General features: G+C 41.1%; 1 protein-coding gene across 1 annotated transcript; it reads right to left on the bottom strand.

The window, feature by feature from the left end:
- Nucleotides 1-2,355: 2,355 nt before the first annotated feature.
- On the bottom strand, nt 2,356-15,960 carry taf4b (TAF4B RNA polymerase II, TATA box binding protein (TBP)-associated factor). Its single transcript, XM_041039488.1, has 15 exons — nt 15,477-15,960; nt 14,658-14,779; nt 14,452-14,553; nt 13,793-13,921; nt 13,166-13,288; nt 12,629-12,718; nt 12,262-12,411; nt 11,083-11,215; nt 10,199-10,283; nt 9,891-10,051; nt 8,989-9,119; nt 7,544-7,669; nt 6,753-6,809; nt 4,624-4,731; nt 2,356-2,481 (listed from the first exon to the last, which is right to left on the bottom strand). The coding sequence occupies exons 1-15, from the start codon at nt 15,958-15,960 to the stop codon at nt 2,356-2,358; spliced, it is 2,127 nt and encodes a 708-aa protein (XP_040895422.1).
- Nucleotides 15,961-17,119: the final 1,159 nt, after the last annotated feature.

Below are 17,119 nucleotides of genomic sequence, written 5' to 3'. Positions count from 1 at the left end.
ATCTGTTTTATAGGACAGGTTGGAGGTTAGTCTGTGAAGAAGCGTGGGGCAGCAACCCAAGCCCTGCGTGGTTTGTTTCTACAACATGTTTTCTTTGTTTTGCATAATTACTGTAAGAGAATTTCATGGTGAATAAACAGGAAGTCAAACGGAAGAGTTTTAAAATCTAAACACATATCTGAAGTAGTGATGCGTCGGTCGCGAAGGAAACGACTCTTAGCACAGCCGCTACAGAGAAAACACACAGTAAAATTTGGATGCATTTCAATTACATCGAAGGCAAAGTGCCAGTTTGTCTTCTGCAACTGTTGCTGCTGCTGCAGTGTCTACAGCGTCATCCAGTACACCACCACAACCACCTAGACCTACAAGCCAGAGCTCTATGAGACAGTTTGTGCAAAAGGCTATGACCCCAGTAAGACAGAACACAAATGATGAGGAATTGGCTAATGGTTGCACATGATTTCCAACCATTTTCAATCGTGGATGACAAAGGATTCAGAAGCTTTACTCATGCTCTCAATCCAAAGTATGTAATTCCAATCAGGAAAACTCTCACCCACAAAATGATCCGAAGCCTGTATGACAGAGAACGTGCTTCACTGCAAAAGAGAGTTAAAAAAAAGCCACAGCAGTTTGCCTGACAACAGAACTGCTGGACATCCTGAACCACCATGTCCTACATGTCAGGTTACATGCCACTTTGTAAAAAAAAATTACAAAATGGTGTCCTGTGTTCTGGATTTGATTCACAAAGTGAAGGCGATAGTGGAATTCTTCCACAGAACTCAACCTTTCATATGCTGAAATGGATTCAGGAGTTCAAGGATGCAGGATTCAGGAGTTCTCTACCCTGACTGTTAATTAAACTAATAACAGAGAGAAGAAATAGGATCAACCCCTCAAAGCTGAGGAATTTGGTTTTTCTTAATACCAATCTTCACTGAAGACTAGCTAAAACTGTTACCTGGATGCTGAGTTTGACTCTGATAAGACGAACCTTCAATGCGTACTCAGGATTTGGTGGCAGCGTGCAGGCGTATTTTGTCGTCATTAGCTGTGGTGTAGAACAAGTCCAGATAAACTAGAATTTGCAGAGTTTGCATAGCTGTGTACTAAACTGGACCCACTTGTGTCCAAATGAGCCAAAGGTCAAATGAAATGCAACTAATGCACATTTCTATCAGTGATACTATATGTTAATCATGTGACTCAACATCCTTATTACTTACTTAAGTATCAATAATCTGTCAAATCTATGACTGCAAGATCAACTCTAATGTATTCTCTATTATATTTCACAATACAAGTAGCTTTTTTGGGTGATTTACAGCCTCAGGTGTGCAAACAGTCAAGCCCTCAGCAGTGAACCTGGCATGAACCATTCACGGCAGTCATGTGACAGACAGGCTCCTTTACACAGCTGGAAACCAAAACAGATACAGAGGCCATGTGATCATATACAGCATGACAACACTGTAGACACGTCCCAGCCCTCCTTGAATTCTTGAATCCCTCACATTTAAAAAAGGGGCGAATTTTAGCAGCGTCAGCATGGGAGCATAAAGGAAAATAAAAAGTGCTAACACACATCCATGTGCCAAAATCATCAGTTAATTAGCATGCTATCATTTGTTGAAATGCAAATTAGCATTCAACCCAAAGTTTGATGGCTGATGGTAACGTCATCAGCATAGAAATGTAGTCAGAAACCTCTAGTAAAAGAAAGGTAGAAGGTAACAGGCAGCCTCTGTGGAAAGCAACTGACCTGCAAGCCTGAAAAACATTTGTTATGTAGCCTGGAACTTTACATTTTCTTATTACTCACTTGTGACCTGGTGATGATGCTCAATGAAAAGTCATTGGCTCATCTCTTGTGGTGAATGTCAGTCATCTCTGTGGATTACCATCCTGAGAGCTGTGCTGCTTTTGTGGCTAAAACAAGCAAAGACACAGCAAATACTGGGATGTGATGAACTCACAACTTCTTTTAATAGTTGAACAAAAAAAAAAAAAAAGAAACAAACAGAATAATGAACAACTCAAAATCCAGTTGAAAATTCAACTCCACTTACTGCACTATTTCAATGCTGTTCACAAATCACCTGAAGCAGCAGCCTTTCATCAAAGCTCTTATCTTCTGTTCTTATCTCTAAAGTCCTACTCACAGCTTCATTACTTCTGCATCTGAAAATCTTTCTTCTCTAAGAAACCAAAGACCAGCTGATTATCATCACTGACCCAGCACGATACTAAATAACTAATGATAGATAATTAACAAACAGAGCTTTGACAGAACTGGAAAAAAAAAGTGCAAAAAAACCCCCAAACTGATTATTAAGCAAACTGCCATAATCAGAACATTGCTTTGTACAGAGTGAGAGAGTGACGGAGGAAGTGGTCCTGCTCCATACACACCAGCAAATCCCTCAGCATCACCCGAGTCACTCTGTGGACACCCAGTCTGGACAGCAGCGACACCTGACACACACGCACACACAGAGGTAAGTAACATTCAGTATCAATCTGAGACTGTTCTCACACACAAACACATCCCAACAGTTAGTAGGATGACAGAAGATAAGAACCTGCTGGTTGTTACCACTGAGCCCAAATCAAACTTTTTTTAAACAAAGCAAAACTAAAATTTAAGAATAAAATAAAAACGAACTAAACATAGCCTGTTGTGGTGATAATGTCATGTTACTGCTGAGGCCTGGATAAAAGGGTTTATGTTGGACAGTAGCTTAATAACCTGTTTTGTAGCTTCTATGCCTAAGCTCCTGTCTGAAGAGTTACAAAGAGTATCTGTACAAAGACTGATGTTCAGAGGAGCTTCCAAACTCCAAACCACTCTTGCTATCACTCCTCCACACTTCCTGTCATCAGTGGATGCTGTGCCAGCTGAGGTAAAGCCTGTGAAGAGGTAAAGGAAGCCCTGTGGCTGTGAGAGAGAGAGAGAGGCAGAAGGCAGCCAGCTCCACTGGGTAATGGAGTTCAAAGGCAGAGGGAAGTGTGTTGAGTTAATAGAGCGTCCTCGTCTTTAAACTTACAGCCTGCAGGGCCACAATTTAAAACACACAGAGAATTAAAGACTCCATGAGCTAAACTAACAGTGTTGCACATGCTAACGGTGGTGAGCTGTAGGCTTCCTGAGAACCAGAGTGAGCACTGGATCACAACTCTGATGAAGCCGAGGAGGGGCTGGACTCTACAGCAGCTCATTTTACCAGCCCGTGCAAATATGAAAGATTCTGATTTTTTCATATAATCCATCCATGGTTGGTGCCACACCATCATGTGGAACTTTTGTTTTATTGTATTTTAATATTTGGTGTTTAGAGGACGCTTTTGTCTTCCTTTTAGAGAAGAAACAGAGATTCAAAGATTAATTATCATTGTGCAACATAAGATTGTATAAAGAAATTAAAAATCTAGTCCCTTTACAGTCCTCACAAAAAAACAAAAACAAAAATTATATAGATGAATGAATGAATAATAAAAGTAATAAAAATAAAACTATTTTTGGGGTGGAGTCCTGGAGGATGAATTCAGTAGTCTCATAAGGAAAGAAACTGCTCCAAAGTCTGGAAGTACGGCAGTGGACCCACTGTTCACCTACTCCAGCTCAAGTCTGCTGATCTTATTTAAAAAAAAAAAAAAAACATTCTCTTTACTTAGCTGAGTGGCTCCATAATATGGATTATATCAGTAGTCAAATAGGGCTGTTAACTGTGTACCAACCCTACTTCTGCAAAACACAACTGATGGTTTCAAACACATTAAGAAGGCAAGATTCAACAAATTAACTCTTGACGAGGCACACCTGTTAACTGAAAACCATTCCAGGTGACTACCTCATGAAACTGACAGAGAGAATGCCAAGAGTGTACAAAGCTGTCATCAAAGCAAAAGGTGGCTACTTCGAAGAATCTAAAATATAAAACATTTTCTGGTTGGTTTAACACTTTTTTGTTAACTACATAATTCCATATGTGTTCCTTCATAGGTCTGATGTCTTCAGAATGAATCTACAATGTAGAAAGTTAAAAAAAAATAAAGAAAAACCACTGAATGAGAAGGTGTGTCCAAACTTTTGACTGATACTGTAAATATAAAAATATAAGTCAGGTTCCCTGCTCACGTGTCGTCCTGATAAATGCAGAATAAAGAACATTTCCAAAGCTCTGATTCATCAGGACAGAGCTTTCAGTTTGAACAGAAATATTCTTTCCTGCACAGATGTTTCACATTAAAAACCTTCCAGCAGTTCAAATGACACAATTCCACCATTTCCTAGTAGGCTTTTAATGTGAAATACCTGCTGAAATGTCAAGTTTAACTTATTCTGACTCGGTGAGATCAGATTTCAAATATGTGTTTATGAATGTTTGATTCTTAATGTAGAGTTCAATTCGAATTGTTTCAGAGGCTTCCCCAAAATCAGGTGAATAATTGAATACTTTCCAACAAGATGCTGGTCAGGTAAAGATATCAATTCCAGAAACTGTCAATTTAGAAATATAGAAAATGACTAGTAGTACCTGTTCCTCCTTACTAAGGACAGGAGCGTTTGCTGGTTTTGTTTTTAGAACACAGAACTGAAACAGGACATGATCCCACCTGGCTTTCAGTCTGCTCCAGAGGTCTTTTCTTGCGAGGGCCGATGGCAGCCAGGGCAGTGAGGTTGGCCTCTCTTTGCTGCAGCTGAGCTTCCTCTATTTGTTGTAACTGATAAGACAAGACAACAAAGAATCAGTAATTGGTGTTTGGGGAGATGTATTTATTCACTTTTTGGTGAGAAGATCAACACCACCCTCACGTCAGTACAGTGAATATTCAGCCTGCAGCTGGTTGGCTTAGCTTAGCATATAGACTGGAAATGTTTGCAAACAGTTAGCTTGGCTCTGTCCTGGCTCTAATCAAGACCCAAGCTGTAATAAACCGGAGTCATCTGGTAAACCTGAAATCATAAGCTGAGCTCAAGATGCATTCTGTCTGTGTGACTCTACAAGCTTTACATTATAATGACTTCACAGTGTCTGACCCTCAGCATTGCCATGGTTTCCAGACTGCGTGAAAACAGTTCACTGAATCACAAATATTTTATTTTGACACAGACTCTGATAAAGCTTGTTCTCCCTCACTGAACACCACACATTTTATTCACTACTGGCTTCAACACTCACCAACCTGAGAAACCGTCTCAATTAAAACGACTTCCAATTAGCACCACACCTACTCAAGCTTTGACTGTGCATGTGTGTGCGTGTGTGTGTAGGTACAGACTTGGCAAAGTGAAGTGAGAGTATGGTGCAGGGGTGCACAGTGTGTGTGTGTGTGTGGGTGGCAGCAGCGGGGCATGTAAATGAACAGATTTTGTTGCTGTGGAGAAAGCTCTGGGAGCATGATGGCTGCGAGCTACACATCAGCCTGAGAAGGAAAACAAGCCCTGTGTGGTGTTACCGCCTCCTTAAATAGCCACACTGCTACCAGTGCCTTTCATCTCCCTAACGCTGCCCTGCCGGCAAAAAAAAACATTTACACACACTACTGCATTACTAAATGAACAATTAGCATGAAAAAAATAGCAGGGATTTAGAGAGTTTCCAAACAGCACTTCTTGGGAGTTTACATTGGCCCAGAGAAGTGAAAAATATCAGGGCTTTTCACTGCCATAGAAAATGAAGATTATAGGTGTGGGAGTATCAGGTTGGATTTATCTGTGACTAACCAGCTCCACTGTGTAAGTTCACTGATTCAGACAAAGTGCCAAAAATGTCCAAATGTGGATTTGGACCAACATCTAAATCCTCTCTTCATGAAGGCTGTTTTTGTTCAAAGTGTTTTAGAGTGGAGCTGATTCAGAGGTATTCTACATTTTTGAGGCTGCAGTTTGTGGAGCTGTTGAATGGTATTGTTATACTGTCTGGTGTTTCTATTATTTGTTCGTCCAACCCCTTTACATCACTGATGGCAGGCTAAAAAAAGAGAAAGAGCTCTATGTTGCTCATCATCTCTTGAAGCCAATCAGAAACAAGGTTTGGGTTTGATGTTTTTTTAAAATATTCTGTTGACGTTTTTCACCTTTAATGGGCTGACAGAATGGAGACAGGACACAAGGGGAGAGACGTCCATCATTACAGGGTATGTCCACCAGAGAGCACCACATTTTTTGATAACCAAATTTATCTTATACTCATGATAAAAAATGTTTATGTTAGCATTAATGTAAAACATCTTTCTGACTGGCTCCTGTACTATAAAGTCCAGTTCTGCTTGGTCTGGTTCTCCTTGGGTTACCTGGCTACACAGAGCCTAACACTGGTGATGCTGAATAACCGGTATCATGAAGCTGGTTATGAAGCTGGACCTGCTAATGACAGAGATGGAGCTGCTAACTACAAGCTTTACTGTAAGAACCATGAATGAAGTACTTCATATGAATTCACCAGGGAAAGATATACAGCAAAAAGCAATTTAACAAGGCAGGCAATTTAACCACATATGTAGAACAGAATGAGAAGCTGTAGAAACATTAGAAATCATTTCCAAATACTAAAACTAAGGTTAAGGCTATGGGAATTATTCTATGTGTTTTTAATATACAGTGAGCACTTTTTCTCTTTCTTGTACTGAGCTCAGGAGAGTTAAAGAGTACATGTTTAAGAAAAGTTAAAAAAAAAAAAACACAAGATCCAGGCATGTTTTGCAGGAGCTGGAGGAGAACACAGAATTAAACCAACACACACCTCTTTGGCTCTTTGCTTGAGCTGCTGATGCTGTGGATCCTCAGTGTGTGAGCGACTCTGTTATCACAGACAGACAGATGTGAAATTAGTAAGCAGTCTTTAACACCTAAACAGAGGCAGAAATGAAATGTATACAGATAGCTATAATGACTTCAGACAAAACACTGCTGTGGCACTGAACATACAGTATCTGTATGTATGTACAGTATATCTGTATAAGCCTAACTCTACCCTGAGCCCTTTATAATGTTAAGAGTTAAACATCCTATTATTACAACACTTGGTATATGGCTGGACCACTTTCAATGGAAAGTAGCTAAAGCTCAAAAAGTTGCTCAGTGTTGCCAGATGACGAAACACGCAAATGAACACATTTGTGATCATATTCCCATCCTGCCTAGTTTCAGCTCTTTCTATCTCTTTCCCTCCTCCTCTCTGTCCTCACATATACAGTCATTTCATTCAGCTGAATTCACAGTGAATCTGTTCTCTTGACACGTATCTCTGTTTCTGTGTCAGACAATGGAACAACGTGGCCCATGTTTACCAGTAGTCACTTTAAGACATTTCCAAGCTGCTGCTAAAATCCTGATTTTAGAACCACAACCCATTTTTTTTAACCGGTCAGTAAGTTATGAATGTCAGTCAGCGTCAGACATTTGAGTTTATGGATCCAGCCAAAAAAACTAATCTTGTTTTTATATTATTTACATCTGAGTACACATCAGGTACTGGTAGATTTAGTGTCACTTCAGTAAACCGGAGTGCTGCTTCTTTCTGGCCTAGCTTACTCTGGCCAAACGCAGCAGCCTCTCCCTCTCCTCTTCATCTTTCTTCTTCTTGTTCAAACTCTCCACTTCCTCCAGGAAGCGCAGCTGAGAGCGAACATCACTCGCTTTGGTATACCACAGGTCATCCTGTTACGACACAAACACACACACACGCGTTAACAAGGCTTAGAGACCCTGTTTTACAACCAGCAAGAAGCACTCCGACAGTTTGGTATTTTATTGACCTTGAAATTCTCTGTGCTATTTTGGTGCACAGGTGGGAACAGGTGAGAGGTTCATTCAAATGAGGCAGTGCAAAGTGAGTTGTTGGTACTTTAGACTCTGCGCTGACAACAGATGTCTCAGAATCACGTCTTGTTTCCGGTGCAGCCTCAATCTGCTGCCATTTTGGCAATTTAATCATCAAGAGCAAATGAAATACATCAAACGGAAAATACACAGAAATAATGGAATTATGCTTAAAATGTAAATAAACTATTTGAAACACTTGATAGAATCACATGCAAATGACACCAGGCTACGACAGAACACACAAACCTTTATCAGGGCTCGGCAGTGCCTACAACCTCACTACGATACGATACATACCACAATAGTGAGGCCACAGTATGTTACATATCACAATACACGTTGATTTTGAATCATGACCATGTCTTGAATTTACTACAACAAATATCCTTTATTATTCTGTATAACTGCAAAGGCAAAGCCTTAAAGGATTGCACAACTTAAAATTCAGGCTCACCAAAATCTCAGAGTTAAATGCAAATAAAATCTTTTACTTTTAAACTTAGAATGGCCTTTTCTGTTGTCTCTTTTGACAACAACATTCTGGTTTCACTTGACTTTACATGCACTTTAATGTGCTATAAAAATGTCCACCTGACAAATCAGTAATTTTATTAAAAAAAAAAAAAAAAAAGAATAAAAACAACAAATAAAACAGTTTTATTAAACTTGAAAGTGGCCTTGTACTAGCAGCTAAGGCCACTTGATCTTGATCTGTTGTTGTCATGCTTCAGGATTGGCTCAGCTGTTTCAGAGCTGCGAGACGATGGGTGATATCATCGGCTACAGTCATCTTCAGCCAATCCTGAAGCACTTTGCACTGTTGCACCTACATGAACCAAAATCCCTAAATGGGCTAAGAGACATTCACACAGTCTCCAGTACTGCTTGAGAGGCCATACTAAGGGCACAGGGGCTTTCACCTAAATGCTAATGTCAGTCTGGCAGCATGAACACACAGACACACAGTGATAATGCTTGACACGCTTACACTAGCCTGCCACAGCTGCTGCTTTTTCATATTTGGATTATATTTTGAAGACAAATGAATGAACCAATATGCTGAGAGTAGGTCATGTACTGACAGGTTTAGCTTTTATAAGACAATATGGAAGTTATCCACTGCCACTGCTTTGGGTCAATGTCAGCTGCTGTACCTTCAGAGTGGCTTTGCGGTGTTCTGCCATCACAGTGAGCTTTTCCAGTAGATTTCGGAGACACTCCTGAGTAGCATGAGAAACCAGAGCAACCACGTCTGGACCAACATCAGTTACTCCCAGTGCCTGCCCTGTTACAGGACAGACAAAACATCTGGCACAAATATCACAACCACAGACAAAGACACATTACAGCTAAGCTTGTCTGAGGAATTTCCTAGAAGGTAAATAGTTGTTAAAAACAATGATAACATCTTGCAAAGTCTTTTGTTTCTAAGACTCCACTAGAGTAACTTTACATGATTCACAGTTCAAAAAAATGTTATTTGATTTATCTCAGACTGCCTGTTATGCAGCTGAGCCTCTGACTGAAACAGGCAATAGCAAAGCTGGCTTTCTTCTGATTGGTCGAGCATCTCAAAGATTGTTGAGGGGCAGTGCAGACACGCTTGTGAGTCCCGCCTCAGCTTCTTACCAGTGTGGAGGTTCTGAACGTAAACTCTAAAAACTCTAAAAGTAGTAAAAAGCATTTCTGTCATAACCATATATTTAAAAAAAATTCTATATATGCTCCTGTTTATAGCTGTATATGAGAAGTGTATGGCAGTATATACAAAAGCTAATGTTACTAATAAAATCTTATTCTGCTGTCGCCAGTTGACTGTACAGTAAACCTGCACTGTCGGTTGTTTTAATTCTGGAGTGCATTACATACCTATAATATTACTCGTGCAGACAGTTTTAGGAGAACAAACTGTGCTTGGAACAGATGACAATGTAAAGAAATCTGGGACAAGCTGACTTGAGTTTGTCAACAAAGAAGGCAGTTAAACCTCTCTGTCTGATAGGAGTCAAAATGTTAAATGACGTGTTGAGTCTGTTAGGTCGGCTGAGCTCTGTACCTGTATGAAGGATTCGGCTGAGCACCGTGTTTGGCGAGAGGAAGGGCTGATCCTGACATGACTGCACCACAGAGCCAACCACTGTGGTCAGGATCTGTGCATTCTCTTCCCTCAGGTTGACTCCAGCCATGAAGGCGACATCATTAATGTCGTCCTCTTCTCTGGGAAACACACACACACACACACACACACACAAACAAATAACTGTGCTACTCTGTACAGGTTAGCCAACTTTGCACTTTGACAGAGTTGTTTGAACTTGAACGCCCTCAAACTTAAATGTGAGGCTAATTAACTGTGTGTGTTACTTGTATGATCCTGAACAGTCCTTGAATGCAAATTTGGTAGAACGAGGTGGATCCTGAGTGAAAGGCTGCTTCACCGAAAAAGTTCCTGTAAAAAGAGAAACAGAGAAATTCATTTGGAGGGTACATCTACAGAGAATACACCTGCTGTTAACACGTGTACCTGAATACACTGTCTGGATTATGACATCTGATCACGTGGGCCTGTGCATCTACACCTCGCACTACGGGATCCCAATTTGAAAATCAGGCATGCAGATATGATTTGGCCTATCTTTGCTATCTGATTGTATTTCTATAGCAATGTGTTCTTGGCTTCCAGTTTTCCAACAAATGAATGGTGATGTGAACATCAGTGAACAATAGTGTGATGTTAGCAAAGCTGAGCACTGAACTTCAGCAAGACCAGCTGACCAACACACACAACAGGATTTTACAAAACGCCAACCAACTCTAGTGGGCTGACGAAAATAACTTGGTCCTCTGGCCATTTCCTTTCTTTTTTTCTTCATTAATCCAGGAATGTTGGTCAGTAAATATCATTTCATGATTCATATACACACAGAAGACTGTAGCATGCTTCCAAATTACTGCTGTTAAACTTTTAAAATCAAAAAGCTGCATGCTCCACTCTTTTCTCCTGTTCCTGTTCATCAATTAGGACCAAATAGCTCGATCCATATTGCATTTCACTGGACTATGGGCACAAGTAAATGGTGAACAGTGCACTGGAGAAGGAGCTTCAAAATAGTACCCCCTTTTCAACTGATTGATCCCAGATTCTGTCCTGAAGAAAGAACAGATTCACATTTTCATGGCACCAAGAACCAGAATCAAATCACGTGACTCCCAAAGATTCCCATCCCTAAATTTTTCACAACTGTTACCTGCCAAGTGTTTTCCTGACTGGACCACAGTGTGCTTGAGGTTGGGTCTGCTGCTCTTAGATATGTAATTTCTGGACTGGGCTGGTGTAGTCAGCCCAGGTCTCAGAATCAGCCCTCGAGGTTGCTGAATCACCTGCAATTTAAGAGCAACCATTAAGCATCATACTCGAACGTGACATCTAATATCCCTGGTTATTCAGGTGACACCCAGCTGTGCATTTCTACTGCACTTGAACATGTCAGCCAAATGACAACATTGTTAAACACATCAGATACGTTGATTAAATAAGCACAACATTTGGTGGATCTTATTAAGATGCCTCACAATGTTTTAAATGTCTTACTTCAGACAGCATCACTAAGTGCCCAGGTTCCCTCAGAGAAACCAGGTTCCACGGACAGTTGGAGGACATGCTTACATGGACTGTAATAACCTGATTTCTGTACATTCATGTGTTCATGCAGCAGGTCAATGATGAGACTTCTCCCCTCCCCTTCACCTTATTTTTGAAGCACGTCTTACTTTTTTTTGGCTATAGCAATGACAGAAGACACTGTCCCGGTCCTGACTTTTTTATGTGTGTGTGTGTGTGTGTGTGTGTGTGTGTGTGTGTGTGTGTGTGTGTACTAGGTCTATCTTTGAGGACCAATTGGAGCATAGACCTTACAGAGTAGGGACAATTTAGGAAAGGGAGGACATTTCGTTCAGTCCTCACAACTTTAAAGGTCTGTTTGAGGGCTAAGACTTGGTCTTGGTTAGGGTTAGTCATTCAGTTTGGATAGTTAAAGTTAAGCTAAGGGGTTAAGGGAATGCGTTACGCCCAGTGTCCTCACAAAGATATGAGTGTGTGAATGAGTGTGTGTATGAGCATCCAGCCACTCCAGTGCTTCTTTGCCTGCCTGAAATCTTTCTCATCCTCATGTGTACTTTAAAAAAATGATTTGAAACTTAAAACAGCTGATCATTCTCCACAAGTTCCCCACTTCCACAGAATCCTATCACATTACACATTGTTTTCCACTTTGTCATTTGATGCATTATTAATATAAAAGCATTGATTATAACTGTAAACTTGGCCTCTGTCCCTGCACATCACTGTGATTCCTGTTCCTCACATATATAGATAATTACATGTCTTTGTATAGTAAAACAAGACAACTTGACAACATTTTCTTTACCTGCTGTCTGGTCTTGAGGTTTTGTCCTGTGTCAGTGACGGACTGCTTCACGGTGGTAGACAGGGTGTTGGGGTTGCGGGTGGAAGTTGAAGCCTGCTGAATAAATAACTGGGGGTCTGTGGTGAGGCGACGCACCGCAGGAAGACTTTTCTGGCAACGATGAGGGAAAGACGAGTGCAAATGAATCATATGATCGGAAAATTCAAGTTTTCCTCCAGAAGGCTTTTATACGAAATACAAAATCCATTTTATTTTATTCACCAAAACAGTGACGGAGCTCTGGTAAAATGACTTGTTATGACCACATGTTATGTGGAGACTTTCCGGGACCTGCAAAAATTAATGCGTTGGTGAATGTGATGGTCACCTTGAGGAACGGCACCAGACATGGCTGTGGAGTTGACTTCAACTCATGGTAAAGCTGTTCTGTAAACCCCTCTGCTTCTAGCTTCCCTTCCTGCAGGGTGAGGAAAAGTAAATTATCTCAGGAAGGACGTTTAAAACAAGAAGAACATAAGCTTGTAAAGTTAAAACTGAAAATAAAACTGAAAATACCTATATTATATATTATGTGGATGAGGAGAACATCTGGCATTTGACAAAGTAATCTTAACTCAAGGTCTCAGCAGGTCTCTCTTAGCTCTACCTACTGGTGGGATTTTTTAAAGTAAGTTCTGTAGGTCTGATACGTATAGCACTGGGTCTCCTCTAATCCAAGAGAAAAAGGCAGAGTAAAACTAAAAGTATTTAAAACAGTGTAGTGCTTTCCAGGCCTTAAAGTGACATCTTTTCATTCATTTCAGACATTAAAAAAAAATGTATTTCATCCTTTCAATCACTATTCTGCCACTCTATTATGTGAAACCAGCTCCTCCTGTGGTGATAAACAGGGGGGGAGACATACCAGCAGGCTCCTAACCAGTCCCCTGACGTTGTTAGCCATGTTTGCAGACCTGGAGTCACTGGAGGCCAGCTTGATCAGAGTTACCAGGAAGTTCTTGCACTTTTTCACACTTTCCAGAGTCTCCTGTTGGAGAAATGTCTGTCAGCAACCAATCTGCATATTGTATTGGAAGACACTTTTTGTTTCTGAGGGAAAAAAATTGATCAAAACTAGATCCTCAGAAACATTCTAAGTACTTAAAAGATGAACAGCAAGTGCAGCTCAACCCAAGAAATCTATGGGATTTCATTGGTTTGAACAGAACAGCAACACATCCACAACAGCTAAGCATGCTGGGTGCTGTGGATGCTTGAGGGGGTTGGAGCTGGTTTATTATTTGGACTGCAAAAGTACAAACTGAATGCTTAGCAATGTCATTTCAACATCACTGAACTGTGAACTTTATTTTAGCTCATTCAATACTCATTCAACTCTTAAATAAATGATAAAATGATCCCAAAATCATTTTTTTTTTAGAATAGTGGAAGCAGTACCAATAATAACAGCTTGCTGTTATGCTATTCTTTTTTGTACCCTGTGAAGTCCAAATGCAGGATGCAGGTCAGAGCTGGGACTGCTCGGACTCACCTGACTGAACGTGGCTGAAGGCTCCTTTTTGGTTTCTGTGACACCTTCCTGATTATGGGGCTGGCTCCCCCGCTCAGACACAGCACTCAGGGTCTGGACTACAGCTGGTTTGGGAGCTACACCGATAACCTGAACAGCACAACATAAACTATCACCCAAAACTAGAAACTAAAAACAGGAGCACATAAACCACACAAACTGTAAGGTGCACCGGTGAGCTCAACACTGCTCAAGTCTTCTTCTGGAACACAACCTGAAAGTTCCAGTTTCATTTCAGCCCTCCACACACCTGCATGAATTTATACATTAGTCTGCCACTTGTCTGCTAACCACAGAGACTGTCAAGCAAGGTATCAGCTACCTCATTATCCACTGAGTTACCTAGCAACCCAGTAGCGTGTGGAATTTTGACATTAATCAGACGGTGCAAAGAGGTTGCAGCAAAACTGTGTTGTGTTGCTCCGTGAACTGTCGCAGCTCTTCCCTAAAAATACAGCACTGCAGGTTTTCATCATTATTCTGTCATCATTATCATTACTAATGACAGGTGAAGAATTATTATTATCATTATTATGACTTGTGACGGGTGAGGTCAGTTTGCCCTAACAGTGCTCATGACTGAACAGTGTCAGTGACTGTTAAATGGAAACCAGCTGTACCTTTACCACAGCTGTCTTTTGGACTGGTGAAGGTTGGAAACTGGGAGGGGGTGCCATCCTGATCACTGTCACCTTCTCACTGCCTCCAGCTGCTGCAGACACCTGAACTCCAGGACACGACAGCGGGTTAAGACCACACCAGTACCTGTGTACATTCTTCCACTTCAGTATAAAATAAAATGACACAGCAGCGCACACATATACACCTGATGGGCCAGAAGCCTGGGTACTTGACCACTGGCAACTCTTGGTCCCTGCTGAGCCTGTGCCAAAGCCTGCTGGGATACGAGCATCAGCTGCCCACTGTCACTGCGGATCAACATCATACCTGCAACAATTACAGTCTAACATCACTTTGTGCTGTATTCACTTAATGTCTTTTCCTGAAAAGAGAGAGAATGCTGGGTAAAGAATGCGTATGTGTTCACTGTGGACCAAACAAACCTATCAAAGATTCGCTACCTGTGTGAATGTATAAGTTAACAGATTTGTGGCGTGTGTGACAATTCTTTCAACTGCAACTCCAGCAGTGTCAAATGGATTTGGGAACAAATATAGATCAAATATAAAAACAGTAAGTAGGCTTATTTTCATATCTCATACATACAACAAGTACACGGCTTTAGAGCATCAATCAGTCTCTGCTATAGGATGATAACAGTGCACAAAAGCAAAATGAGTGGCTTTGGAGCTAAAGAGGAAAGCCAAGAGGAAAGAAAAGAAATGAAGAACAGAGGAGGGGGCCCCTCCTACGCATGAGTACACTCTTGATCTCCTTAGAGACCCTCTCATGATCACAGCATGGAGCTCCACAGGATCTTCTTCGAATGTTGATATAATTTTCCAAGAGAGCTCACTGTTCAGTAGGCGGTATGAGCATACGTACATAAACAAAAAAAAAATTCAAGATGTAACAGTGGCCAAGTCTGTAAACATAAGTTATATAAGTTATATGAATACAATTTATCACCAATCAGGACCAGAATCCTAACTGACCTGCTGGACAGTGGCCTGCAGGAACTCACCTGGTGGTATGTGGATATTGGCTGGGAGCTGTGAGGAAGCAGCCTGTGGCAGTCGAGGGGCCACAGTGACCGGCTGTGGACCTGCTGTCCTAGGTACAGTTATCACCACTGTCCTTCCTGGGGTTGAGGCCACCTGGCTTAGACCTGGTTTTGTTACCTGTAGCTGGCTGCTAGCACTCACTCCACTTGGGGTGGCCACCTTTGCTACCACCATGACAGAGGGAGAGGAGGTCTGAGGCCCTGATACTGCAACTGGAACTGTAGAGGATTGGTGGCCTTGGCCAGAGGGGATGAGTTTGGGTGGGCCAGAGAGAGAGTCACCTTTTGTGACAGCTGCAGCAGTGGGTGGGGGCTGCATGGCGGTGATGGGTCCACATTTGGCTGGAACCTGTAATGTCTTTACATGAACAGAAGACTGTCCATCCCCTGCTGCCCCACAGGAATCCAGCTTCTGGGCTTCAATAACCGGCTTATTTGTGGCCATAATTATTTCTGGATAGAAGAACAATGTACCAACTTTATGTAATTATTGGTGCATTCAGTTACCATCACTTTTTAAGCAGCTAGCTAGCTGGCTCCGGCTACACCAGGTCTAGCTAGCTACAGAAGTGATGGTAACTGAATGCAGCACCAATCCTGTCAAAAGTAGATTTCTCATTAAATAAGAGTAATTCATTAATTTGTGATGTGATGATTATTGCTTATGATGACTTCAACTCTCACGAACATTTATACCTATTTTCAGATAGCTACGGAGAAAAGTGATGGTAGCTACGGGTTTAGCTAGCTACGTTAACAGGTCACAAGTTAAAAAGCAGTATTTCCGCTTAATTGTTTTGTTAAATACATGCAAGTTATGTTTGCCTTGTTTTAATAACTCGCATTGTTTCCGCTTTCGACGACGGCGAATTTGACACCTTATATTTAATGTAATCAATTAAAGACAAAAGTTAACGTTCGTTTTGCGCTTTTATCTGATTTCTCTAAGTATTATTGTTAGGGTAACATTCTCTGAAACGGTTTCGCCTCTATCAGTTTGTCCTTTAGAAGATAAAGCCAAGTCATGAACTCACCTGTCGAAGGTGTGTTTGCGGCGACTCGAGACCCGCGTGCTGTCTGACCTCCTTCTGACCTGCTGCGTTTGTGGCGCACAGGAAAGATGAGCGCGCCATGATTAGCGACGGCTTTGAAACAAAAAAAAAGGATTAATGGGTTGTTTTAGGACAGTATTTGTGTATTGAAAATGTGTAGCTGAGAAGAAGGATAGATTATACAAGATGATTTCATTTAACAACACTTAGCGCACATTAGAGCAGGATGAAATCTAGGAGTAGTTTCCTGTCCTGTTGGGAATTTTTTTTTAAATACTGTTTTTTGAAGATGTCCAGCAGTAAATATCCACGAGAGATGAAGTCATCATCATCATCACATAATATACACAATAGGTACAGGTTCAGCAGTTCAAATTAATGAATGAGTTTTTTTTTACCATGACAAATCTACTTTTGCTGCTGCATTCAGCTACCATCATTTTCTATAACAAAGCAATATTCATGTCTTCTGATGATGGAGGGACTTTTGAACATGGAGTTATCTCAGTGAGGATGTGGAGGGACCACCACGCTGTTTATTAGAGTCACTCT

The sequence above is a fragment of the Toxotes jaculatrix genome, chromosome 6 (genome assembly GCF_017976425.1).
Source record: "Toxotes jaculatrix isolate fToxJac2 chromosome 6, fToxJac2.pri, whole genome shotgun sequence".
In the NCBI taxonomy this organism is placed as follows: Eukaryota; Metazoa; Chordata; class Actinopteri; family Toxotidae; genus Toxotes; species Toxotes jaculatrix.
Note: the sequence above shows the minus strand (reverse complement) of the source record. Positions and strands in the feature narration are given on the sequence as shown.

Bases quoted from the DNA above. Each gene is read 5' to 3' on its own strand.
- taf4b (XM_041039488.1), bottom strand. From the start codon at position 15,960: ATGGCCACAAATAAGCCGGTTATTGAAGCCCAGAAGCTGGATTCCTGT. The intron at 13,289-13,792 runs GTGAGTCCGAGC...TTTCTCCAACAG, and splicing joins CTTCAGCCACGTTCAGTCAG to GAGACTCTGGAAAGTGTGAA. The intron at 12,412-12,628 runs GTGACCATCACA...CATCGTTGCCAG, and splicing joins GTCTGGTGCCGTTCCTCAAG to AAAAGTCTTCCTGCGGTGCG.